This window comes from Eschscholzia californica, unplaced genomic scaffold (assembly GCF_041429995.1).
Source record: "Eschscholzia californica isolate CP2 unplaced genomic scaffold, dmEscCali1.0.p SCAF_1, whole genome shotgun sequence".
In the NCBI taxonomy this organism is placed as follows: domain Eukaryota; kingdom Viridiplantae; phylum Streptophyta; class Magnoliopsida; order Ranunculales; family Papaveraceae; genus Eschscholzia; species Eschscholzia californica.
The window spans coordinates 79254617-79280206 of record NW_028238198.1 but is presented as its reverse complement, the minus strand read 5'-3'; the positions used below and the strand labels follow the sequence as shown (position 1 = coordinate 79280206).

General features: G+C 35.5%; 2 protein-coding genes, 1 long non-coding RNA gene and 1 pseudogene across 7 annotated transcripts; 3 read left to right on the top strand and 1 right to left on the bottom strand.

Moving 5' to 3' along the window:
- Nucleotides 1–1761: 1761 nt before the first annotated feature.
- Nucleotides 1762–4486, top strand: LOC147569603 (pentatricopeptide repeat-containing protein ELI1, chloroplastic pseudogene; annotated as a pseudogene). The gene has a single exon (XR_015231314.1). The product of XR_015231314.1 is annotated as a pentatricopeptide repeat-containing protein ELI1, chloroplastic pseudogene (transcript).
- A 1189-nt stretch (nt 4487–5675) lies between these two features.
- Nucleotides 5676–8775, top strand: LOC147569602 (Tetratricopeptide repeat (TPR)-like superfamily protein). The gene has a single exon (XM_086656080.1). It carries the CDS (start codon nt 6323–6325, stop codon nt 8405–8407), a length of 2085 nt encoding a protein of 694 aa, XP_086512206.1. The 5' UTR covers nt 5676–6322; the 3' UTR covers nt 8408–8775.
- Nucleotides 8776–10738: 1963 nt separating this feature from the next.
- On the bottom strand, nt 10739–15138 carry LOC147569601 (bifunctional nuclease 1-like). 4 transcript variants are annotated; one of them, XM_086656086.1, is made up of 12 exons: nt 14855–15138; nt 14585–14674; nt 13809–14108; nt 13453–13623; nt 13066–13115; nt 12871–12927; nt 12680–12745; nt 12496–12570; nt 12136–12254; nt 11693–11784; nt 11059–11117; nt 10739–10976 (listed from the first exon to the last, which is right to left on the bottom strand). In XM_086656086.1, the coding sequence occupies exons 3-11, from the start codon at nt 14101–14103 to the stop codon at nt 11062–11064; spliced, it is 981 nt and encodes a 326-aa protein (XP_086512212.1). In that variant the 5' UTR covers nt 14104–14108; nt 14585–14674; nt 14855–15138; the 3' UTR covers nt 10739–10976; nt 11059–11061. The 4 variants fall into 4 exon arrangements, with proteins under 4 accessions (XP_086512212.1, XP_086512213.1, XP_086512210.1 ...); XM_086656087.1 differs by having other exon boundaries at nt 14868–15137; XM_086656084.1 differs by having other exon boundaries at nt 13809–14121; nt 14855–15136.
- Nucleotides 15139–19419: 4281 nt separating this feature from the next.
- LOC147569600 (uncharacterized) lies at nt 19420–22067 on the top strand. Its single transcript, XR_015231313.1, has 4 exons — nt 19420–20022; nt 20852–20964; nt 21208–21949; nt 21996–22067. It is a non-coding gene; the product is annotated as an uncharacterized LOC147569600 (long non-coding RNA).
- The last annotated feature ends 3523 nt before the right edge of the window (nt 22068–25590 follow it).

Here is a 25590-nt window from a genome sequence, read left to right as displayed (position 1 = left end):
CTGTTAGTTACGTTGACATCAAAAAATATCTTAATAAAGATGGAGAAAAGGGGATACGATGATAGAGAACAAAATAAATTCTGTTGTATACAAATTGAGTTTTGTTATATACAAGATGTGCTTTGGTATATACAAAATGCGTTATGTATCATAGATATGTTAAGATTCATAATCTTAGTAATTTGACATATCTTTCTCAATTTCTCTCTTCTAATTAACGTTTTTAATTAACGCAAGTGTCACCTAACGTTAAGGGTGATTAGACGGGTACTTTTTTAATGAGAAAGTTAGTCAAAATTAGTTGTTCCCCAAACTCAACAAATCATCCCCTAAACTCATCCCAGTACTTAAATTTGCCCCTTTCGCAAAAATAACTCTATTTATAACCTAGATTCAATTCTTTCTAAAAAAAAGTCCAATATGTTCAGAACTATTTAGAAAAAAAATGTAAGTATGTTAATGAAGAAAAACATAACAAATTGAAGTTATACATTTTGAATAAAAAATGTCGATGTTTGCGGGAATAAAGAAATTTTCGGATGTAAAAAAGTTGTAATAATTTGTTTCCTCCAAATACCATGTACCCTTAATTTTTTTTTTTTTCGATTTCTTCTTCCTCCATCTTCTCTTCCACCGCCACCATCAATTCCATCGACACTTCTACCCCCAACTCGTCATCACCAATCTCCTTCCTCTCTCTCTCTCTCTCTCTCTCTCTTCTTCCCTCTTTATTTTCTCTTTTATGTTTCGGCAAAGGTAAGGGTTCTTTCATCAGAACCGTTGGGAGGTAGCATGTAAAATGCACTGAATTTTTGTCTTCATGTAACATTCTTTTTGTTCATTTAAGATTACTAATTTATTGCGTTGCTCCTGAAAATCTTGTTCTTATAAATTTTTTTTGCTTTTCTATATATTTGTAATCATCTTTTATGTCTTCAAGAAATTTCAAGTATTTTGAAATATCCTCCTGGACTCTTCTCGATGGTCGGATCTCTTTTTTTCAATATGCCACGTTATTCATATATCTTATTACATTTCAAGACTTCGAATACCCTAAAATATCTCTTTTTTTCAATATGCCACGTTATTCATATATCTTATTACATTTCAAGACTTCGAATACCCTAAAATTTGGATTTTTTTCCTTTCTCACAAAGGAAGTTATACAAGATATTGCGATAGTGCCTAAAAAGAGGCAAGGTTGTACTCACTTTTCTAATGTAACAACTGGGTCTAATTTTAGTTGATTCAGATCGGATTGATTTGGATCCAGTTGATTCATGCAATATAAATTCAGACAAGTCATATTATGATAATGAGAAGTAAAAAAATTGACACAACCAAAATCAATTTGAGAGGTCGTATTTGATTATTTAGTTTACAACAAATTTACATGATCCACCTCTTTGGACTCCCACTTGAACCTTCTGTGTCAGAAACAAAGATTTCTATCTCCATGTTTACTGAACACGTGAGAGGAGAGCGGTTCAAGTGGGAGTCCCTAGAACTTTTTGTTTAGTTTAGGTGGTTCGAGTTTCAAACTGAAGTCATAGAATTTGAGATTAGCAATAGTAGAGTCACTCTAAATCGTGTATATGCAATGAAATGAATACATTAGTTTACAATTTTCTCTAAATCGTGTTCGGTTAAACCGATCAACCGAACTCAACCGAGTCGAATCATGTCGGTCGGCCGAATGATCGGCTCGACTTCGACCGACGATTTAGTTAAACCGCCGCTTATTGGTTCGACTTCAGCTCGAACCAAAACTGAAAAAAACCGACGGTTGCTCACCCCTAGTAGAGTATCTTCCTGAAGTCGAACCAAAACCGAAAAAAACCGACGGTTGCTCGCCCGTAGTAGAGTATCTTCCCATCCTATGCTAGGGTCATCTACTAAATGACTGATAATCACACAAACTCTTCTTTTTATTAATTTCTTCTTACACTTGTATTTGGGTTTGAGCATCCCAAAGTAGAAACCTTTCAAACTTAAGACATGGTTGGAGTCATTCAACCTCCAACAATTCAGTTATCCTCAATTTCTGTTTTTTCTACTGATACTAGAAAACCCACTAAGTTACTCAACAAGCTTCCACAAATCTCTGCTAATAAAAATTCTCAAAAAATTGCCGAATTCTCTAAAAACCCATATGTTTGGAACACTAAAATCAGAACCCAGATTGAAAACAATCAACATGATCAAGCTCTCTGTTTGTATCTTTCTATGGTTAAAGAAGGCATTCCACCTGATGAATTCACTTTCCCTTTAGTTTTCAAGTCATGTTCTTCTCTGAAAAGGATTAAAGAAGGGAAACAAATTCATACCCAAGTTGTAAAACATGGGATTTTCATTTCCCAGGATGTTTTTGTTCAGAATTCTATCTTGTATATGTATGCTAGTTGTGGGTTGATAGATACTGCTCGAAACTTGTTTGACAAAATGACTGAACGAACACTTGTTTCATGGAACTCAATGATTGCTGGTTATTCAAAATCTTTCAGTTTGGAATTAGAAGCTGTTTTGCTTTATGTTCTAATGTTGAAAGGAAGAATTGTGCCGGATGGGTTTTCGTTTACTGTTCTTTTTCGAGCTTGTGCATCTGTTTTCGCAGTTAAAGAAGCTATTCAGATTCATTCTCATGTTATTAAGCTTGGGTTTCACTCAAACCCATTAGTTAATAATAGTCTGATTGACATGTATGTAAAATTTGGTTTACCAGATGCTGCACTTTTGTTGTTTAATAGTACGAATGAACGATCTTTGGTGTCTTCAAATGCTCTGGTTACTGGTTTTATTAGGCAAAATGATCTTGATTCTGCTAAAGCTTTGTTTGATAAAATGGATGTCAAAAATGTGGTATCATGGAACATAATGATCTCAGGTTATGTGCAAAATGGGTTGCTTAATGAAGCATTTGACTTTTTTCAGAGAATGCAGCTAGAAGGGACAAGCCCGAATTCCATAACGATTGTTAGTATACTATCTGCTTGTTCAGAATCTGGTTCACTGAGTATAGGAAAGTGGGTTCACCTTTACTGTGAGAGGCAAGGTTTGGTTGGTTCAAACGAAGTTGTTAAAGCCGCTTTGGTTAAGATGTATTCGAAATGTGGGGACGTCGATAGTGGCTATCGAGTTTTTGAGAGTATGGTGAAACGAGACGTCGTCTCTTGGGATGTTATGATCGAGGGCTTTGCATTAAACGGCCAAGGAGAAGAAGCGCTGGATTTCTTCCAGAAAATGTTGAAGGAAGGGGTAAAAGCAGACAAGATCACCTTCATTGGTGTGTTGAATGCTTGCAGACATGCAGGTTTTGTAGAAGAAGGTTTAAAGCATTTCAGAAGCATGAAATCCGAGTTCGGAATTGACCCAAGTCAAGAACACTATGCCTGTGTAGTTGATCTCCTTGGACGGGCAGGTCGGTTATACGATGCATTGGAAGTCATAGAAGACATGACTATTTCTCCAGACGCAGTTGTGTGGAATGCATTGCTTGGTTCATGTAGGAAACACAACGATGTTCTTCTAGCCGAGTATGTGGTCAATCGGATAATGGGGTTTGACTCAAAATGCTCTTCAAATTATGTACTCATGTCAAACATTTATGCTGCTCGAAATCAGTGGGACAAAGTGGCTAAAATGAGAAAGATGATGAAAACCAAGGAAACTGAGAAGGAACATGGTTGTAGTCTAATTGAGATAGAGGGCATAGTGAATAAATTTTCGACAGGAAATCCTTCCCATCACACTCAGTTCAGAGAGATATATGAGAAGCTTGAAGAGTTAATGAATCGAATAAAAGCAAAGGGTTATGTTCCTGACAAGGACTCTATGTTGCTTAACATTGAGCAGCAAGAAGAAAAGGAAAGATCGCTTAATTTTCACAGTGAAAAGTTAGCTGTTGCATTTGGGATACTAAGAACTCCTCCAGGAAGTAAGATCAGAATAATGAACAACTTGAGAATGTGTAAGGATTGTCATTCTGCAATGAAGTTTATTTCACAGATTGAAGAGAGAGAGATAATTGTAAGAGACAGGAATCGTTTTCATCACTTCAAGAATGGTTTATGTTCATGTGGAAACTACTGGTAAGAGCTAATCAATCATCAGGTTTCTTGTTTGTTACTAAAAGTAAGCCAAGATTGGTGTCAAGAGACTACATCAAAAACCCCAAATCAATGTTGAAGACTTTATTGACTCAGAATTGTTTCACCTGGCTGGCTAGCTACAAATGAAGAATTGCATAAAACAAATTGGTTAGTATCGTTCGTCATTTGCAAATTTTTTGTCGTTGATGATTGATCTGTTCGTTCTAACAGATTTACCACCATTTTTCATGGTGGTGACAATAGTTCAATGGTAGATCATAAACAAAGATAATGGTAGAAGTAAGATATAATAAAATAATAGTTGAAGCATAGATGCACCATTGAACATGTATATCCCGCCGATTATATAATAAATTGAAAAACATATAGTTGGATAATCTAATTTTATCTGCACTTGGCTGACCACGCGATTACTATGTTTTGCCCTTACTCCATTTTACTTGAGTAGTTTATGAATCGATGGGCCAATTCAAAAAGGTTGACTATGTTTTCATCATATTATTATTACTATTATTGATATTTTCTTTGGTCGTTTTCTATAACTCCTCGTCGACCTGACATCACTTTGAAACAATGAGATGAACCCAGAGAGTCAATATGGAGGTTGGTCAAGGGAGTTAGTCTAATATATTGTAAAATTAGTGAAGTTTGTCTTATTTTCTTATACAAACCCTAACAATATAATAACAAGAGGCAAGTTTGTCCTAAACTTGACTTAGAAGGCAGAATAAAAATGTGCAGTTTACAAGTTTGACTAGCTCTCGCTATAGCGTGCGGCGATACGCTTCATATACATACATAATATAATATATATATATATATATATATATATATATATAAATATTATGAGAGAGAAGGCCATTTCCACACCTAAATTCAAAGTTCTATAAGTTCTCTTCATCTACTTAAACATTTGAATTCTTATCTAAACTCTTGTACTATTATCACTAATAGAATTTTTTCATCTGTCTTCAATATCAATTCACCTAAAGTCATGAAGAATGAACCAGCTTACTATTCAGATGATGATAATCACCAACAAATTCGACTCGGGTATGAAAGACTAGGCAAAGCCAACCTTGATGAATTTGATGATAATGAACTAGATTCATCAGTTACGAGCAACTTGACATGTTTGCCTGCAGTTTCATTGTTTCGATCGAAGTCAACAACAACTAATAGAGTACTTGTGGCATCAGAGATGACGAGGTCGGCGACAAGTAAGAGCCGTAGTCATGAAGGAGACCAAGTAGGGAGTAGCGAGAAACAAGTAGGAAAGAGCAAGAAGCTAGCAAAAGCTCACCCGTTATTCAGTTTTTCAGATTTGAGAAAAAGCAAGAAAGTCATGGCTAAGCCTGAGTTCTTGAGATATGTAGAGTATCTCAAGGAAGGTGGGAACTTGGGTTAAGACTTGATGGGAATTTAATCAGTAACCCTATCTGTATCAAACAATCAATTTATCAAATTTAATATCGAAAATTGTTCTTTGATTACATATAGAACTTGTTATAGATTTACTACATGACGATATCTGATATAATAATAAAGACTCCATATTCAGTTCTTATTGAGTATGTGTGAACCCACTTCCGTTGAATCCTATTTGATCAACAACCGTGATGGTATGCCCGCCACGAGTCCCGGCCGAATCCTGGCGGCTGACGTGTCGGGCCCTAATATTTGATCAACAACCGTGATGGTATGCTGGCCACGAATCCCGACGGCTGACGTGTCGGGCCCTAATATTTGATCAACAACCGTGATGGTATGGCTCAGATACATCATAAAGACGGAATACGCTCATAACTACCATCATGAACACAAAAATGTTGTTATGCGATGTGGAGGGACATTTCCACCCTGAAGGCCCTAATATTACAGATACCATATACTACAGAGTTCTTATTTAGTGTGTGCAGATTACATGGGATAAATCGTGAGGATAAACTACTTTCTCCAAGGTTCGAACCCACAAACTCTGAACTTTAAGAGGGGGAGCAAATTACTATACCAGAGGCCCATTTGCTGAACTTCTCTGTAAAGTGAACAAAAGTGTGTAAGGCCCATTAGTAGATACCCCAGAAATTGTTGGGCCTTCCTTGTGGGCTTTATTTTCCCCTTATACTTCATATAAGGCCCCTTGAATTTGTTTTTATAAGAGTGGAAGAACTCTGTAATAACTCATATTAATTAATGGCATTGTAATAGGAAAGATGAATCTGTCAGTTAGACTGCATATCAGGAGATTATTTACGGGAAATAGTCATTTAACTCAAGAAATCTCGTCCGGTTGGAATTCAGAATTGTTTCAGAATAACTCACATTTGAAGCATTTGCTAAAAACTGGTCATTTAAATGATGCCCGGACCTTGTTCGATGAAATGCCTCAAAGAGATAAGATTTCTTGGACCACTATAATCTCTGGCTATGTCAATGATTTAAATGCTTCAGAAGCTTTGGTTTTGTTTTCACGTATGTGGGTTGATCCCACTATCCAAGTTGATGCTTTTGTTCTTGCTCCTGCTCTCAAGGCTTGTGGGTGCATTTCAGAGTTAAAAGGCGGGGAATCGATACATGGGTTATCGATTAAAACTGGTTTAGTTAACTCTGTGTTCGTGGGGAGTTCTCTTCTTGACATGTACACTAAATGTGGTTCAATTTCGTTGGGTTGTAGAGTGTTTGATGAGATGCCTGACAGAAATGTTGTTTCTTGGACTGCTATAATTTCAGGTCTTGTCAATGCAGGTTATTGCAAGGAGGGACTAAGGTACTTCTCCGAAATGAGGAAATCGGATGTCGAGTGTGATTCTTATACTTTTGCTAGTGCATTGAAGGCGTGTGCCGATTCCGGGGCTCTGAATTATGGTAGGGAAATTCACACCCAAGTGATAATGGCAGGTTTTGATTCAAGTTCATATATTGCCAATACACTTGCTACTATGTATAACAAGTGTGGAAGATTGGACGATGGAGTCCGTATGTTTGAGAGGATGACAACACGTGATGTTGTTTCGTGGACAACGATTATCTCAAATTGTGTTCAAATGGGTCAAGATGAGAATGCGATTCGTAATTTCGTTCGGATGAGAGAGTCAGGTGTTAGTCCTAATGGATTCACATTTGCAGCAGTAATATCTGGGTGTGCTTCTCTTGCAAAAATCGAGTGGGGTGAGCAATTACATGCTCATGTTCTATGTGTAGGATTTATGGGTTCCTTGTCAGTTGCCAATGCAATAATGAAAATGTATTCAGAATGCGGAAGATTAAATTCGAGTTCAATGGTATTTCGTTCTATGATGCAAAGAGATGTAGTTTCGTGGAGTACAATAATCTCTGGGTACTCCCAGGACGGCCATTGCCAAGAAGCTTTCAAACTTTTCTCATGGATGAGGAAGGAAAGAACTAAACCAAATGAATTTACCCTGGCTAGTTTATTGAGTGTCTGCGGGTATATGGCAATCCTTGAACTAGGAAGACAAGTGCATGCTCACGTACTCTCCATCGGAATAGAACATGATATTATGATAAACAGTTCTTTGATCAACATGTATTCAAAATGTGGGAGCATAAAAGAAGCCTCCAAAATTTTCGATGCAGCAGACAGTAAGGATGTTGTATCATTAACGGCAATGATTAACGGTTATGCAGAACATGGATCTAGCAGAGAAGCTATTGATCTGTTCGAAAAGATGTCAGGAATTGGTTTAAGACCAGATTATGTGACATTCATCGGTGTTCTGAGTGCTTGTAGTCATGCTGGACTAGTTGATCTTGGTTTCAAATACTTCAACTCCATGAGCAAGGACTACAAGATTAATCCAGGGAAAGAACATTATGGATGCATGATCGATCTCCTCTGTCGTGCAGGACGGTTAGGTGATGCTGAGGATATGATCCGAAACATGCCATTCAAACAGGACGATGTTGTCTGGTCGACATTACTCAGAGCGTGCCGGGTTCACGGAGATGTAGATCGTGCGAGACGAACAGCAAAACACATTCTCGAATTGAACCCAAATTGTGCAGGAACCCACATAACTTTATGTAATGTTTTGGCAGCGACGGGGAGTTGGAAGGAGGCAGCGGAAGTTAGGAAAGAAATGAGATCGAAGGGGGTAGTAAAAGAGCCAGGATGGTCTTGTATTAAGGTTAAAGACCAACTTTCTGCATTTGTAGCTGGTGATAGATCACATCCACAGATTGAGGAAGTATACTTCATTTTAGATTTATTAGTTTCAAAGGAAGATATGGTTGATTATACAAGCTTGGAAATGGATTCTTCATTGTTAGATTTCTGAATCACAACAGAGTTATAGTTTTGACTGTTACAGCGAAATTTAAAACTTTTAACAGGAACCCATAGCACAGGGAAGGATTCTGGTATTTCGCATAGTGCTGATGCTAATGGGCCCATGGGACCTGGTTTTGGTGACACTCCTGCCAAGCCTCAAAGTACTCCTTGTAAGCTGTCCAAGACTATTGGATGCATTGGGCCGATTAGATTATCGTGTAAAAAACTTATATGATTCTCTCATAGGGTTAAAAGGTAACCCACGAAGTGAGATTGATTCATGAGACTTGTAATTTTCCGCATAAACTATTTCATGTAATTTAGTTACTTATCGAATAAAATCATAAAGATAGGTTTTGAGGATCTTTAGGATCATATCTTAGCCTTAAAGCGTACGTCTTATAGTTCCTTAATATTGAGATGATTTTTTAGTGACAGTTATCTATTTATCATCCGAAGAGTTGACAATCACATACAAAGAAAAAGACGATTGAAGTGACCTAATTTTCACCCTTGAGAACCACAACAATCATATTTTTTTGGCAAATGCGCCTCGGGCAAGTACGAAATAAAACCTAATAAGGATCATGTAAACGTGAGCTAAATATGGGCATAATCACATGGGTGAGTAAACCCTAAAAGAAATTCACATGGCATAATGTTAAAACCTCCCATTAAAAATATACTACAAAATAATAGGAAGTAATCTTTATAAATCCAGTAATTTAATCAAAATAATTAAGCTTTAGAAACAAGTATGATATCCTTAAACATATCTCATGTTGAATTTTTTTACTTGATCGATACTAGTTACTTAGTTCATACGATTAATTAATTATACTTATAAACGTGGGTGTCGATAAACATTGTGAAATTATAGTGCTATAAATAGAGGTTACTGTTTAATACATGAAACCTCACCTTACCAAGTTATCAATAATATCCTAAGATAGCTTACTAGTAGTATCAATTATCACCTTCAACCTTACTTAAGAAACCATTCTTTCACCAATGGCAGCCAAGAAGTCTTCATCATCTCCAATATTTGCTACTTTCATCTTCGCCATGATTGTTCACTTCGCTAATTTCCGTAAGTAATATCATTTTAATTATAGTTAACTTAACGAGTCCAACTCCATTAATGAATATTAATTAGTGAATGTATGAATATTTGGACGCAGAGATGGCATTGGGAGATGGTTTAAGTTGCAAAGCGGGAGAATTGGAGTTGATAGTACCCTTGACGGAATATGATGTATGTGACACTTACAGAAAAAGTTACCCAGCCTGTGCCGAAGGCTGCAAGGCCTACAACCTTGACGTCTACAACTTCGACTGCAAAACCCTCCACACTTGTTTTTGCTGCTGTGCCATCCCAGAGTCCCCTCCGTCCTCTAAGCTTACTCGTAAGGAATTGATCGGGCAAGTCGTTTGAAGATGAAGAAGAAGAAATAACAATAAAATTGATGAATAAAAAGCAGCTTTTTATTAGCTTCTAGCTGGGGAGCTTAAAATAAGAACCATCATACGGTTCAACTAGATGACTTGGTCACATATATTAATGTCATCATTTCTATATACTATGCTAAATAATAAATAAGAAATAACTAGACTTCAATAATTTATAGTGTACCTTGTGTGCTCTTCGACTGTTCTTTCATTTGAAGCTTATTTTCAAGGAGAGTTTTGGCTGAACCAACTCTTAACAAATTCTTCTGGATAATCTCGCCCCATACACTCTTTTTCAGTTCAAGTTTCTTAGGAAAGATCCACTCACCCAAAATGAAATTTGTGTTTTCGGCCAACGACCCTTGGTTTGAGTTGTAAGAGGTTTAATCTTCCACCTTATAGGTCAAGGGTCCAGGACACACTGACAGTTAAAAAAAAGAATCTGTGTTTTCAGACATTAATGTGATAAAGCGATCACCAAGTGCTATAATGGAGAAGATGTACGGTTAAGGGATTAGGATGAGTTGTAGATCAGCTGTCAGTTTTTCTTGTCTTTGCTATGAACAATAACTAACCTTCATCAGGTTTGGAATAGGGAATGATGATTTCAATTTCTGCACCTTACACATCGAATTAGTCTCGCTTTTTTCCACAAGCACCAAACCAGGTATAGTCAACTTAAACTATAGCACTTCAGAGTTCGAACAATTCTTCAGCATATTAGGTTTGTTGTCCTAGGTAGAATTTTGGCATTCCTCGTTGCCGAGCACAACCTGTGCTCGGCCATTTCGGCAGTGGCAATAGCTTCTATCAACATTAAGAAAAAGCAATTTGTGCAATGGCGACACACCAAATCAGCTCAGGTTTCGATTCCATTCACAAACACTAGTGAACACTTTCTTTTAAGATTAATAACTAACATCAGAGGATAAACATAGGGACAAACATTATATGTACCTATATATACAGATGATATTCACATATTACTTGCTATATAAATATATACGGGTAGTTTGACATCGGAGAACTGAGGATAATGCAATCATTGAATCGTAGAAGAATCCCACCACATAAGCTGACCTTGTATGCCCTGCTACTGGTCACTGTTATGTACAAATGCGAGGTCTCTGAAACAAAATACAAAATGAATCTCCTTCACAATTTCAAATGAAGAATGATTATGGAAAGCTAAAAGGCAATTGCATTCACCTGTCATGTCGATTTCTGTTTCTGGGAACGAAGTTGGCTGAGCTTGTCTCGCCATTGAGCTGTGAATCATAGGAAAATCACAGACGCATGTCGGGTTAGTCACGTCAGACAAACAAAAAAAGAATAGGAAGAGTAACTACTGGGCACATGGAAAGAAGAAAACATTGCCCTAAACACTAGTAATTAAGTTATGATCAACATATCCACAATCATAATATTTTCTTGCTTTACTGCTAGTATAGCCCAGAAGTCATTTCCCATTTATATCATAGATTAAGGTTCACTTATAGAATAATCATCTGCCAGACTAGTTAAAGATTTGGTTGGAATTTGTTTAAGCTTCCTTGTCAGAATTAAGAATTTGTCCAGGAGAAATGCCACCCAGCAGCCCGCTTTAACCTAGCTCGATATTCACATTTTCCATTATTGGTAGCTCTTATAACCCATAGCCAAGAAAATATCAGATTATCTATTAAAAAGTTCAAGATAAGATATCGAGGATTGAGAAAAATCCGATATCGGCAGTCGAGATATCTTAAAATCTTGAATATCAATCATCTCAAGGTCCTGTTTATTGAATCAAGATATAGAAGGTTCAACATAATCCGTATTAGTATAAGACAATAAATTATACCTGCATCTCTATAGCGTTCCTCAACTGCAGCAATTAGCATATTACGGATCAGATCAAACTCTTCGGCTTCAACACATGGCTGACCATCAGGCCTGTAATATTACTAATGAAGTTAAACTACGTATCTTTTCATTCTTTTCAGAATAGAAAAAAAATTGTTGGTTTATTGGTTTAAATCAGCCAAGTCAAGCTTCATCATTCATATCACCAATAATTGCCCCCTGACCATTTCCACTTCCGTTATTTAGAGAATATTGTTCACAACTTGAATTTTAGTTCATTCCTACATTCAAGGCGCAAAGAATCGGTACCGCTAACTGGAAAGAACGCTTTTCATCCTGTACAATGGTATGTTATACAACATTTTCTTTTCGGGTTTCTGACACCCATGACAACTCTTACTGTAATTATAAGCTGGACTAGAGAGACTGGTTCTTAATTACCGATCCATTTCCTTGAACAATAAACCGTCTGAAAGAGGAGGTTGTGCAGCAAACTTTGAAGATTCCACTACTTTCATTCCATCACTATATGCCAAATACTTGTTAACCTGTATAGGCACCTGCTAAGTTCTTAATAGATCAGCATCTGCCAGCTCTATACAGTATATACGTGTGTAAGCTTTAAAAGGGAAGAGGGAGTACATAACAAATAAGTGAAACAATAAACGAATGCATGAAATAACAAAGCTCCATTTGAACAACGCTTCAACATTGAGAATGGTAGTGTGTAGCGAACTTATGAATACACGTGCACTAGATTTCTCATTTAAATCTCTCGAACTTGGAAAGAGAAGAAAATACCTTGCATCTTACTGCAATGTTAATGGCATCTGAAGGTCGGAGATCAAAGCTGATTCGCTCTGTTTCATTTCCAACCTGAAAATATGGCCCATATGTCACTAAACATTTTGCTTATTTGAAGTTGCCATCACCAATCTTTTATGACATAATCAAGCCGGAAAGAGAATGGTAAAGTAGGAATTGCCTTTGCAAGGTATAGCTGAGCAAAGTATGCCTCATGAACTCTCTTAGTGACTCGAACGAGTTTCACCTACAAAGGTAAATGTAACAAAGTGGTTTATTGCTTTTCCAATCAATGCACTAAGTTCAGTATAAAAGAACCAAAGGACTACGAAGCGCATCTGCTCTATGAAACGATAGAGAAAGGAAGCTTACAGTGTATCCCATCTTCTCAATCATCTCCTTTATTATCTGATAAACAGTTGGCCTTGCCTGGGGAAGAGCAAAAGTTCGATACTCAATTAAACACGGGAAGAGTTGCTACATACTTTAGTAAAATTTAAAATAAGAGGAAGGGGAAGAGAAAAGCTAAAAAGTAAGGTGGTCTAAAGAACGCAGAAAATAACGTACAATTTGCACATTGCGGACGGCAGCCATAAGTAACATGCTTGGCATCTCCACTTTAGTCAAAGAAAACGAACAAAGTTAAAGCGTTAACATTAAAAATTGTGCATATCAATAGTTATCTTCAAGCAGGAGAATCTTATTTATTTGCACTTTTTCTTGTCCAATTTAACTTCTTTTAATGCTATTGTCTTGTGGTAGAATCAGATCTTTAAAGCGAGTGAAAGTATCAAATTTAGCTTAATATCTATTCATTGGAGGACCAAATCTACCAAGAGGTGAAAGCATTTAAACTGGTCCAACTAAACAAGTAAACCATCACATGAATGAGATTCAGTTACCAAAATAACCCTCCTAAATTTCCTCTGCCCTCGAAATATATTAGATACTTACAGACAATTATAGGAAGTAGAAGGTCACTTCCGTCTTCCATCTTTAACACAATTGCAGGATGTGGAGCATAATCTGGCAGATGCCCACCCTGTGGATTGTTATGGACACATCGTAAATGCCTACCATCACGCATTTTGATCATGAAACCATCTGCCCCACTTTTCACCTCAACTGCATGAATGAACACAAGAAACTGTCATCTCTTGCAGTCTAATAAGTTAGTTGCCGACAAAACAGAAGAATACCAAGCAACGCAATTTCCACAATTCTGGAATTGAAAATGTGCATGTATATCTATATATAGAAAATAATTATAACATTTAAAAGAATTAGGTGATTATGTTCGACGAGCATACCAGCTTCAACTACACTGGAGTTCACATATTCACCATCATTCTCATTAAAATTCTCCGCCATGCTACCATTACCGTCTGATGATGAACTGAAACTACAGCGGATTGTCACACACTTACGGATCTCATGAGAAATACGGTTTAGTTTAATCCCTTCTTTATGGTTCCCTTTAAATCCCCAAAATCCATTTCGAAGAATCTTGGCCTTCATTGAGGGCCCATTCCACCCGAGAGTCTTAATTCCGGATCGCTTTGCACGGACGGCTGGGCAAATGACTGGTCCTTGTATAGTAGCCATCTCACCTATTTCAAGATACTTGACAATAAAATCAAACATTGATATAGTAAGAGAAGATTAAGCTGTTCAACAAAAAAAAACAAAGAGAAGATTAAGCAACAGAACAGCTAAGCAATATAACTTAATCCGACGAAGATCAAAAAGGTAAACATGGAAAAAAAAGTATATTATCTAATCAAGACTAAATCACAAGGTAAACATGAACAGCACGACAATATGACTTAATTATCCAAATACAGATGAAGTTTCAGCTTATTAACAGAAGAAACACATAAATCACTAGCATAATAACATTTTCTTAATCATTCATAGTTAAAAACAGTTTCTTCTTACTGGATCGTTCATAAATAACAAGTTTAAGTAAATAAAATTGATCAAAAATGATACAGAAACATAAGAAACTGTTCAATCTCATAACTTATTCAGTTAAAAGAAGAGGAAGGAACATAAGAGATCAATATAAAACTGAAAATCGAACTACCTGAATCTCTTTACCGCTTTGATATCACGATCACTCTTTTGGTCACCGATCGTTCCAAGAAATCAAAATCCTCAACAAGTAGAGCTTTTCCTGACAAAATTTCAACTCGAATCACTTAAAAGTAGCAAACAAAATTCAATTTCAAAACCTAATTAAGAGAATTATAGGTCTGAAACTTGATCCAGAGTGTGTGTGTGTGAGAGAGAGAAAGAGAGAGAGAGAAGAGAGAGAGAGAGAGAGAGAGAGAGAGAGAGAGAGAGAGAGTTGTACGTGAGAAAATCACCGGCATGCGTGAAATGAACTCCAAGGTTCATTCGATCCTTGACACTTAAGCAACAATCTGAGCTTTTAGTATCGAAATCAACTAGAAGATTCTGAACAAATTTGCTCTGAAGTTTGATTTAAAGCAACAAAGAGAAGAGTGGGGAAATAAAGAGCTTCAGAATGGTAGAGAATAAAAGTTAGTGAGAGAAACCAATCGTTGAAAGTAAAAAAAAGTTTTTCTGGAAGCTATACGAAAACATATTGTGATATAAGACGAAAACAAATGAAACGAGAAGTTATTTGTGACGTAGTATTTGGGCAAAATAACATTGCATTACGACATTACCCTTCTTGATTTGGATATTATCAAGACGGCCACTATACATGACAAAAATGTCAATGTGGATAATTTTCTTAGAGCATCTCCAATGGGGCACTCAATCTCTAACACTTAGAGTGCCACATAGACTTTTTGGGAGTTTTTGTTAAAAAACCATCTCCAATGGAACACTTAGTTAGACTCTCTAATATGAGGTGGACTCAGTTATTATAGAGTGTCTAGAGAGAGAAACTCTAAAATGAGAGTGTCTAGAGAGAGAAACTCTAAAATGAGAGTGTCTACTTGAGTTTCTCTCACTGCCACCTCAGCCATTTACTTTAGAATATTTTATATTAAAAATAAAACCCAACAGTAATCATTGAGATTTTAGGTATAGAGAAACATAAATCCAGGGATAGAAAAATATAGAAATCGGAATAAACAAGTGATTAGAGAAAACCTAACATAATTGAGATTTTAGGTATAAAGAAACAAAATCAGAATAACCCAACATGGTTATCTAAACTCATAAAGAATAACAAATCAAAATCCTAACCTGATGGATTCTGATTTCAGGGATGAAATTCTTTGATTAGAAATCCAAAAACAAAATCCAACAAGGAGAAACCCTAGTTTTTTACTTGCTTCACTCTTGTTTTCCTCTTTTACCTGGCCTTCCCTCTCCCCATTTTCTTCCTTTCTTTCCCACGTCTCTTCCCCTCCCTTTATCTCTCTCCCGCGTTTTTGTTCTTGTTGTTTTACTTGCCTGATTTTTTATTTATTAAAATAAATATATTTATTAGTTATAATAACTGCCACATAGTAAAATTATGACCCTTTAGAGTGTTACATTGGAGAAGGGTTTTCATTAGAGTGTCTCTAAATGCCCACATAAGAAAGAGACACTTTAGAGATTTACTTTTGACCCTTGACATTTAGGATTTTTGGAGTGTTTGTTAAGTGTCCCATTGGAGATGCTCTTACATGGACTCTCCGCAAGTGCGGAGCCAAGGGGTGGCGAACCCTGATTGCAGTCAGGGAAACAATTCGAGATAAGTAATTCAAAATAGCTAATAAGAGCATGGTAGCCAGGTAGCCGAGTTGGTTATGGGCCTTCTTTAGCATCCAACCCATCACAAGTTAGAAACCCCTTACCCTCTCAGTTCAATCTTTTTCAATTTCTAATTGTTAAAGTAAGAATGTATTGTCCCTTGTGTTCTATTTATTTTCACTTTTAATCCCCAATTATTTCTTTATTTATGGATCTAACTTTTCTTTTTATCCTTTTTTTTGGTGATAAGTCAAGTTTTACGTTTTTTGTTAGATTTTATCAAGTTATAATCTAGTTATTTCGTTAGCCCCAAGTTATTAATGATCTCATACATTATAAATTATGAAGGCAAACTTTTGCTAAATTTTGTATGTTTCAACTATTAACGAAATTTTATGTACTCAACAAAAATTGTCTTTCAAATACTAGCTAATGCACATACGTTAGAAATGAACTTTTTGTTTCTACGCAATTTTAGACTAGTACGGAGTAACTTTGAATCCTGACTCCGCCCTTGACTCTTCGTCTAGACTTTAGAATCATTACATCATAAATAACATGGATACATCATGAACATATTACATTATGAAAATTAGGGAATAAATGACTATTAATTCCTAAATCTACTTTATTTCTACCCAAGGTCAACAATTCATAGATTTTAACTTCCCTGGAAATTGTACTTGGGACTTTCGATATGCATAGTGGGTGTCCAACCAATGAACCAAATGGTAGCAGACATTATGAGATAATCTTAAAAATAAACTATTTGTTTGTTATGTAAACTTTTAACCTTTGACAAGAGAGGATTGCAATTTTATTAACTCTAATTGAGAGACTCTTAACTTAAAAGTTATACGATTAGATTTTCTCACTTATAATTTTCCTATATTATCAACTTTAAAACGTTTACTATTGGATTTTTTCTATTTTTTATTTCCGATTGCTAGTTTACGTAATAGAATGTAATTAAAAATTTGTGAAACAAAATAATCACAATTCAATCAATCTATTGAGAGACTCTTAACCTATGTATAAAAAGGGATAATTTCTAGAAAGGTCAAAATAATATTGAAAATGAGTAGAAAAACACAAAACATTTGAAAATTATTATTCAGGTCAAAAAGTGTGCAAATACTAAAATACCTCTTTTTGTCATTTTGTGTAACTAAATTCTTTTATTTTTCTTTAAACTTTAAATCGATATAACTTTTGTTTGAGATGTCGGATTTCTATAAAAATTATATATTTAGAAATGATTTTTCATTAGCTTTCTAACAAGATCCACTTTCAATACTTTTTTTCAAAAAAAAATCCAGAAAAAAACGTCACGTTTTTCTGCAAACGTGTTTGCAACAATCTGTAAACTGCAAACATGTGTTTGCATAATATAAACTGCAAACATGTGTTTGCATTTGCGATATTGCAAACATGTGTTTGCATTTGCGATATTGCAAATTGAGTTTGCATTTGCGATTTTGCAAACTGCGTTTGCATGTGCGACAATCAAGTTGTTTTCTGTTGAGGCTTCTTTGAGTTGTTCTTTGGCCGTTTTTACGAACGCATTTTCTAGATCCTAGATGAAGAAATTGAATTAGAAACATGAAGAAACGAACGTAATCCTCTGACAAAATTTGAATAATATACAACTTTATAACTAAGTAAATTTGGATTGTGAATTAGGCCGGAACAATAGTCTCGTACTACGAATAAAAACATGTTATTACGTGGCAGAGAGATTAGCAAATTGATCAGTTGATCACTTATTTTCCAATAGTAGTACAAATATCGAAATCATTTATGAACAACAAAATCAGTAACTTGCTAAGTGATTATCATATCAACAACCTATGAGAAACCAACGTTAGTTTGTGATCTGTATATGAGTTTAATAATGAATTAGGTTCCCATGATATCACAAAGACTATGAACCCTAAATTGATGGCAATATGAAAATCAAATCTATCTAACCTTGATAACAACAAAACTTAACTCTTTGATTCAAAAAAGGGGAAAAAAGTAAAGAAGAAACAAATAGATAGAATCTTTACTTAATGCTTACACCTCCATTAAAGTTATAACGAGTAACATTTCTTTAAACCCATTGTTTAGCTCTATCATAATCATTCATAGAAGTAAGTTGATTATTAGGGATAGCAACCATTACTTCAATTTGAGTACCAGCTAAAGCACTCATTGTTGAATCATCAGAATCAAAAAGCTTCACTTTTCTAATACCGTTATCTTTCAACATCTGAACCAATTATCTTTCAACCCTAAACTTTCAAAAGCAAACTCAGGAACAACTAAAGCCCTCGACGAATCATGCTATGAAATCGAGCACAAAAAATACCATTCTGAATTTTGTAAAAAACGCAGGACTTTTAATACAGAAACTAACCTGACTTTGCCCACTTGGAGGTAATTTTGCTGTCCATAGGCTTTCCAAATTCGACATATTTGATTTGGAAAATAATAAGTGTTTGGGGAAGCAGATCCGAAGAAGAAGATTTGAAGAAGATTCGAAGAAGAAGAAGAAGAAGAAGAAGAAGAAGAGAAGGATTCCCAGAAGAAGGAAGAAAGAAGAAAACCCCTAGAAAAAATTTGGGTTTCTTGAGAGAGAAAGTAATTTAATGGACAAGGGTATATTAGGAACAAAATAATTAGAAAATGACCTTAATAGTAAATATCAAAATTATTTTAAACTTGACCTATTATTACCCATAATATTTTGATAGCTTCTACTTAATAGGAAAAGTTTTAGGTGTTTTTAGTTATTATAATAATATTTTGAACTCAAATAACCATTTTTCCGTATAAAAAAGAATCTGTCTTCTTTTTCTTAAGGTAAAGTATCCTATAGAAACTTGATGAATACGAAATGGGAAGACTTTAACTTGAAGAATAAGAAAAGCATTTCAACAAAAAGCAAAAAATGGAAAAGCTCAATGGTGTTGAATTGAAATTTAGAACAGATAGAAGGGTGTTTTAGGTTTTTAAGCAGAATAGACTGCCAACAGCAACAGCAGGCTACAAGACAAAAGTTATAGCCGGCGGGCCAAAGAATATCAAAGCCTCCATAAGAGTGACACGTGGAGAATGAAGCCAGGATAGATTCCCAGATAAGGTTTCATCCATCTATACAAAATATCTTCCTTTCACTTTTTTTGTTGAGAAATCCAGCAATTTATGTCCAATTAATTATAGAGAAAATTGTTGTTTAGGTAGAAAATATAATCATAATAACTAAAAAAAACCTATATTATTTACTATTAACTAGAACTTGCCACAATATTTTAAGTAATGATATATAAGGTTTGAAATAATATAAGTAATTACTGATAAGGTCATTTTAAAACAAAATCATTCCTAAAATACCCTTGTCCACTAAACCCCCTTCTCTCCCCCAAAATCCCAAGAAAATTGAAGTTTGTTTTCTTCTCCATTCCTCTTCGATGGGGAGAAAGTTTCGATTGGGAGAACAGTCAGCTACGATTTCTTCAATCACTATTGATATGGTGGTGGATTTCGAAGTTTGATCTTCAACAACAATAGTCTGCAAGTCGGGATAATAATCAAGAAACCCTAAAACCAGATCTGCAAATCTCTCTTTCTCTCTTTCTCTCTTTCCCCTAGGGTTCATAGGATTTCCAGATCAATAAAAATGGAGTACAAATCGAAAGAGAGTAAAGGGAACAGTTCCCCCTTGTTAACGACAAGAAGAAGGAAGATAAAAATTGGCAGTAGCACCAGCAAGAGCTGATTACGATCTCCTCATTAAACTTCTTCTCGTCGGCGACAGTGGTTAGTTTTCTTTTTTGCATTTCCATTTTTATTTTATTTCTACAAATTAGGGTTTCTTTTATTTCCAGATTGAACCTTGTTAGGGTTTTTGCAGTTTTATTACTGTAAGTAGTATTGATGTTTGATGTTAAATGGGTTGTATTTTAGTTTCTTTTAGTAGAGATTGAAAGGTAAAGCTAAAGATTTAGTAAGGGAAAGTTCACTCAATCACTGGAGTTTATTAGGTATTCCTCTATTAAGGAGGACTCTTGTTTCTTCTACCCATGTTCTTACTCCTAGTGATTAATTCTTTCCGTACAAATTGTAGAAGAGAAGATTGAATTGAAATTAATTGTTGATATAGTGAATTGAATTTGCATGATCTTTGAGTATGGGTCTTTAGTAGTCTATTATCACTTAAATCAATTGGCCGATTCTTACTTGTTATCATCGACTTAGTAGTCCAACCTTTTCTTATCATCCAGTTCCTTACCTTGGTACTTCTTTTTGGTTTTTCGTTCGAATTCTATTTAGTTTTACATATTCACTCACCTTGGAATATGATAGAAAATTCGAATACAAGTAAAAATAACTATCGACCCCATTATTAATCTATTATCACTTAAATCAATTGGCCGATTCTTGCTCGTTATCATCGACTTAGTAGTCCAACCTTTTATTATCATCCAGTTCTTTGCCTTGGTACTTCTTTTTGGTTTTTCGCCCGAATTCTATTCAGTTTTACCTATTCACTCACATCGGATATGATAGAAAATTTGAATATAAGTAAAAATAACTATCGACACCATTATTGTTTGAATTGTGACTTGTGTATTGATTCGTACTTCAGATCTCTATGGAGTTAGGATTAAACCTTTCGTTCATTTCGAGAGTTCGGGTAGTAAACCTTATGTTGATCCTGCACTCATTCACTGTTGCTTACCAAATGAACTGCTACATGAGGTAATAAATCTTGCACTCCAATCACGATCTTGTATCGATGATTTTTTTGTCTATAAAGTATTTCACTAACATAAAACTTCAATAAATTTTTGTGAAACTTTAGTTGTCGGAAAGGTATTTTTGTTGTGGTACAAATCACTTGTCTCTCGGTAGTTTGATGATTTGTTAATTCTGACCAGTTCTGAAATCTTTATAAGACCACTCTAATTGTGAAATCTTAACATGTTATTGTGTTTATTGTAGGTTACTCTTATCCGGGTAGTTGGTCATTCATTTAAATCAATTTAAATGCTTCTTTAGAAGCTCCTCATTTTGGTCAAGACTCGAGAGGTACTGTGGTCTTAGTGACTTGCCCATCAAGCCCTCGAGACAGAGATATAACCCGGGATGGGTTGGCGCATCTATCATACAAGCCAAGTCTGGAGTGGTCAGCTGCTAATCCAGTCTGATAAGCACTGCTAATCTTAATTAAGAAGGGAAGAATCGTTCATAAAAGAATTGTTCGTTAGGATGGCGAAGGATTTTAAGCTTCGGCCAAATGCGGTTAGTTTAGTTGACATTTTTCCTGTTTTCGCTTATTCCAAAGTTGTAGTACATGGTACGGAAGCTCACGGTTTCGCGATGAGAAGTTGTTTATTTGATGATGTTTTTGTGGGTAATGCTATCACTGATATGTATGTTAAAGGTGGAATGAAGGGTAAGGCTAATAAACTTTTTGAAATTATGGATTAGAAATAAGCATTTATGGATTGAAAAAACAGTTGGATTTGTTTTCGGAGACTTCAAGCTAGCTTGATCTTTGGTGGTATTTGAAGCCTAATTCCATTTCACAATGCCACTGGCTGGCTTTGAGTTTGAAGATTGGACATGACAAGAGAAGCCGCCAAAACAGAACCGTATAGTTTAGAAGCAAAGGCAGTGGCTAAGTAAGGTTTTTTCGCTTTTGGATGGGTAATTATTTTTCTTTCGAGAAGAAAGTTTCTCGGTTATGGCGAACGCTATATGATTTTTTTTGTGAAGGTACCACGAAGATTATGTATTATCTCTACTGTTATGTAATCTTAAGTTATATCAAAGATCTATAGAACTTCTTATTTTCCTCATTTCATCTCTCAATTACTATATAACATCAAGAGTTCATCTCTCTCCACTAAATCTTATTCTCTCATTATGCAAACACATGTTTGCAGTTTACATTATGCAAACAAGTTTGCAGTTTACATTATGCAAACAAGTTTGCAGTTTACATTATGCAAACACGCTTGCATAACAGATTGTTGCAAGCACGCTTGCATAACAGATTGATGCAAACACGTTTGCATAACATATTGTTGCAAACACGTTTGCATAACATATTGGTGCAAACACGTTTGCATAACAGATTGTTGCAAACACGTTTGCAGAACAGATTGTTGCAAACACGTTTGCAGAAAAACGTAAATGAAAAAAATGTCGTTTTTTTTCTGGGTTTTTTTTTTGAAAAAAAATATTGAAAGTGGATCTTGTTGGAAAGCTTATGAAACATCATTTCTAAATATATAATTTTTATAGAAATCCGACATCTCAAAAAAAAATTATATCGATTTAAAGTTTAAAGAAAAATAAAAGAATTTAGTTACACAAAATGACAAAAAAGGATATTTTAGTATTTGCACACTTTTTGACCTGAATAATAATTTCCAAATGTTTTGTGCTTTTCTACTCATTTTTAATATTATTTCAACCTTTTTAGAAATTACCTCTTAATTATATGTTGGAATTGTAATCTTCATCTTATTTAACTTCATAGTCATGTATCTCATTTGCTGCTTAGTCGGCCATATATGAAGTTGAATTCCAAAAAAAAAAAAAAAAAGAAAATGTATAATTTGGAGGAGTAGCACTATGGAAAAACACAATGAATTATCCATCACTAATTTCAACACTTATCATAAAAAAAGAGCCCATCACTAACTTAATTTGGAGAATTAGTTTCTCGGACTGAAATAATCAAGATACAACAGGTACAAAACAACTCAAAATTATTTTCACAATAGAAAAAAATGTGCAGAAACTAAATGATTCAGAGTCAATCGTCACTTTAGTCTAAATATACAAACCCTAATCTATCAAAATCCAATAAGCCTTTGATTACTAAAACAATGACATGTGTCATATATCAAGGCAGTCCTAGTTATAGTTAATACTTGTACACAAGCTAGCTAAGTGGCATTTTTTCTCTGTTAAAATCGCTAAGGGGCCAGTAGTCTGGTTAGATTATATTCATATGTTCTTGGTTTGTAAATCTCTCATTTTATAATATATCTCTTTAAAACGATCCGGTAGGAACTATTGCAAATAATAAGTACGAAATAAGGTTTCTACATAATCTGACAACAGTTATCTCGGCAACAAGAAAAATTAATAACAATTGTCAAGTCTAACCTGTGACTTAAGTAGAACAAGAGTTAAACCAAGTTTCAAAACCTTGCATTTCGTGAGAGATTAGTACTATGACGGCACTATCTATAACAAAACACACACAAAAACAACATTTTTCGAATAGTTAGTCTTACTTAACTCAAAACCTTGCTCTATCATCCATTTGTTATTAGATATAAGAAGAAATCGCTTCTAGTAACAAACTATTTCTTGTAGCAAGTAGAAGTTGAGTTTTCAACAAAAACGAAAAGTGGAAGTTGAGTTTGCAAGCATTCTCTAGGTTCCTAACTCCTTTCCCCTTCTTATGGAAGGATGAGGAACGCAACCTGATTAATTCTTCCACCAAATATGTATGATTAACAACTTTAGAAGTATAGCTAGCTTATGGTTCTACTTTTCCATCATTGATATCACAGCCTACATCTTAGAATTAAAAAACATTTGACGATAAAGAAAATAAATAAATTTATGAGCCATGGTTTACGAGTCAAACAATGATTGAAAACTTGTTACATACCCACTTGGTAGCATAAGCCTCTGACTGGACCCAAATCATCAAACTTTTTCTTTTAACCATGTGATATTTTGTAGTTTGCAGGACAATTGTCATAGTTATGATGTCTTTTTTTGAATCCAAGGGAAACATATCCATTAATAAGTGATAAACATTACAATGATACAAGGATGATAATTGTTATTTCTCTCCTCAACTTCATGAGAGTTATATAAGTAAAGTTCATAGAACTTTCGAATATAAAGTGCCTCATGAAGGGACAGAAATTGACTCGACACCGACTCAAACAAAAGACCCTAAGGCCGACAAAAGATCCTAAAGATCGTGAATGAAAAGACCCTAAAGGTCGACAAAAGATTACAGTAAATCTGAAAAAACCACCGCCTTGTTGCCGAAGAACCGTCGCCGTCACCGGATAACCGCCGCGTCGCTGGAAAACCTTCGATGTCGCCACATCACACCACCACCACCACGACCGCACCACCCCCTTCCTTAAAACACCACAGAACCCACCACCACTCCATCATCATTGAGCCCCACCCTATTGAACCCGATCCAGTCGCACCGCCATCACCATCACATCGCCACCACCATCGTTCCATCACCATCCCCATCCTAAAACACCACCACAGAATCATCATCACCACCACACCATCTCAAAATCCACCAGATCTTGCCACAAACTCCATTCTCACCACGCCTAGATCTTTCCATGGGTAAATCGCACCACCACTAAATTACCCCCACAACCTGTTCTTACCTCCAAGTTCACAACCGCCTCCATATCCACATCCCACCACCACCACCATATACAATCCCACCACCACAAACCATGCAAAGAAAAACAGAAAAAAGAGGGAGAGACGAAACCCTCGCCAGATCTTGTAGAAACAAAAATATTTTATTATATTTTGTCACCTCCAAACACCACCCACCATTTATATTATTTTCATTTTATTCTTCCTCTATCTTCCCTTTCTACCACCGCTATCAACTCCGACGACACTTCCACCATCAACTCTGGCAACACTTCCACCATCAACTCTGCCGATACTTCCACCATCAACTCCGCTCGTCATCAATGTTTTCTTCCTTTCACCTCTCCCTCTTCTTCCCCTTTCTCTTTATCTCTATCTCTTCTTCCCTCTTTCTTTTCTATTCTCCCTCCTTTAATGATACTGTTTGTTTCGTAAAACTAGACGAAGGGTTGGCGAAGTGACCCTCCCCTTAGTTGGACTTAGAGAGAGAAAGGCGGAGAGGAATGGAGCGAGAGAAAAAAAAAGAGGTAAAAAAAATGAAAAGAGAAAAAATATGAAAATGAGGAGAAAAAGAACTCCGACGAAAATAGTCAGTTGGCGACTCTATGCCAGTGACATCAAAGACGGGTGGGTGTGTTTTGGTGAAAAAAATATGATTTTCGCATTATGAAATTTCGTACCTGGAAAAATTTTCATGTTTCCCTGAAACATCGACCAAATAAACCCAGTAAGATTTTGGTTAGTTGTTCTAATAGTGATCTCACGTAAAAAAAAAACACTACCGTGATAAGATAAATATATTAATGCCCATTGACCCAAACCCGAGCATTATTTGTGAAGTTCTAAAGTGGACCTAGTTTATGCTAAAGCCCTGTACAACTCTTTTGATAATAGTTTATGCTGGCCGACCACAATTTTTTTTGTGGTTGGTTG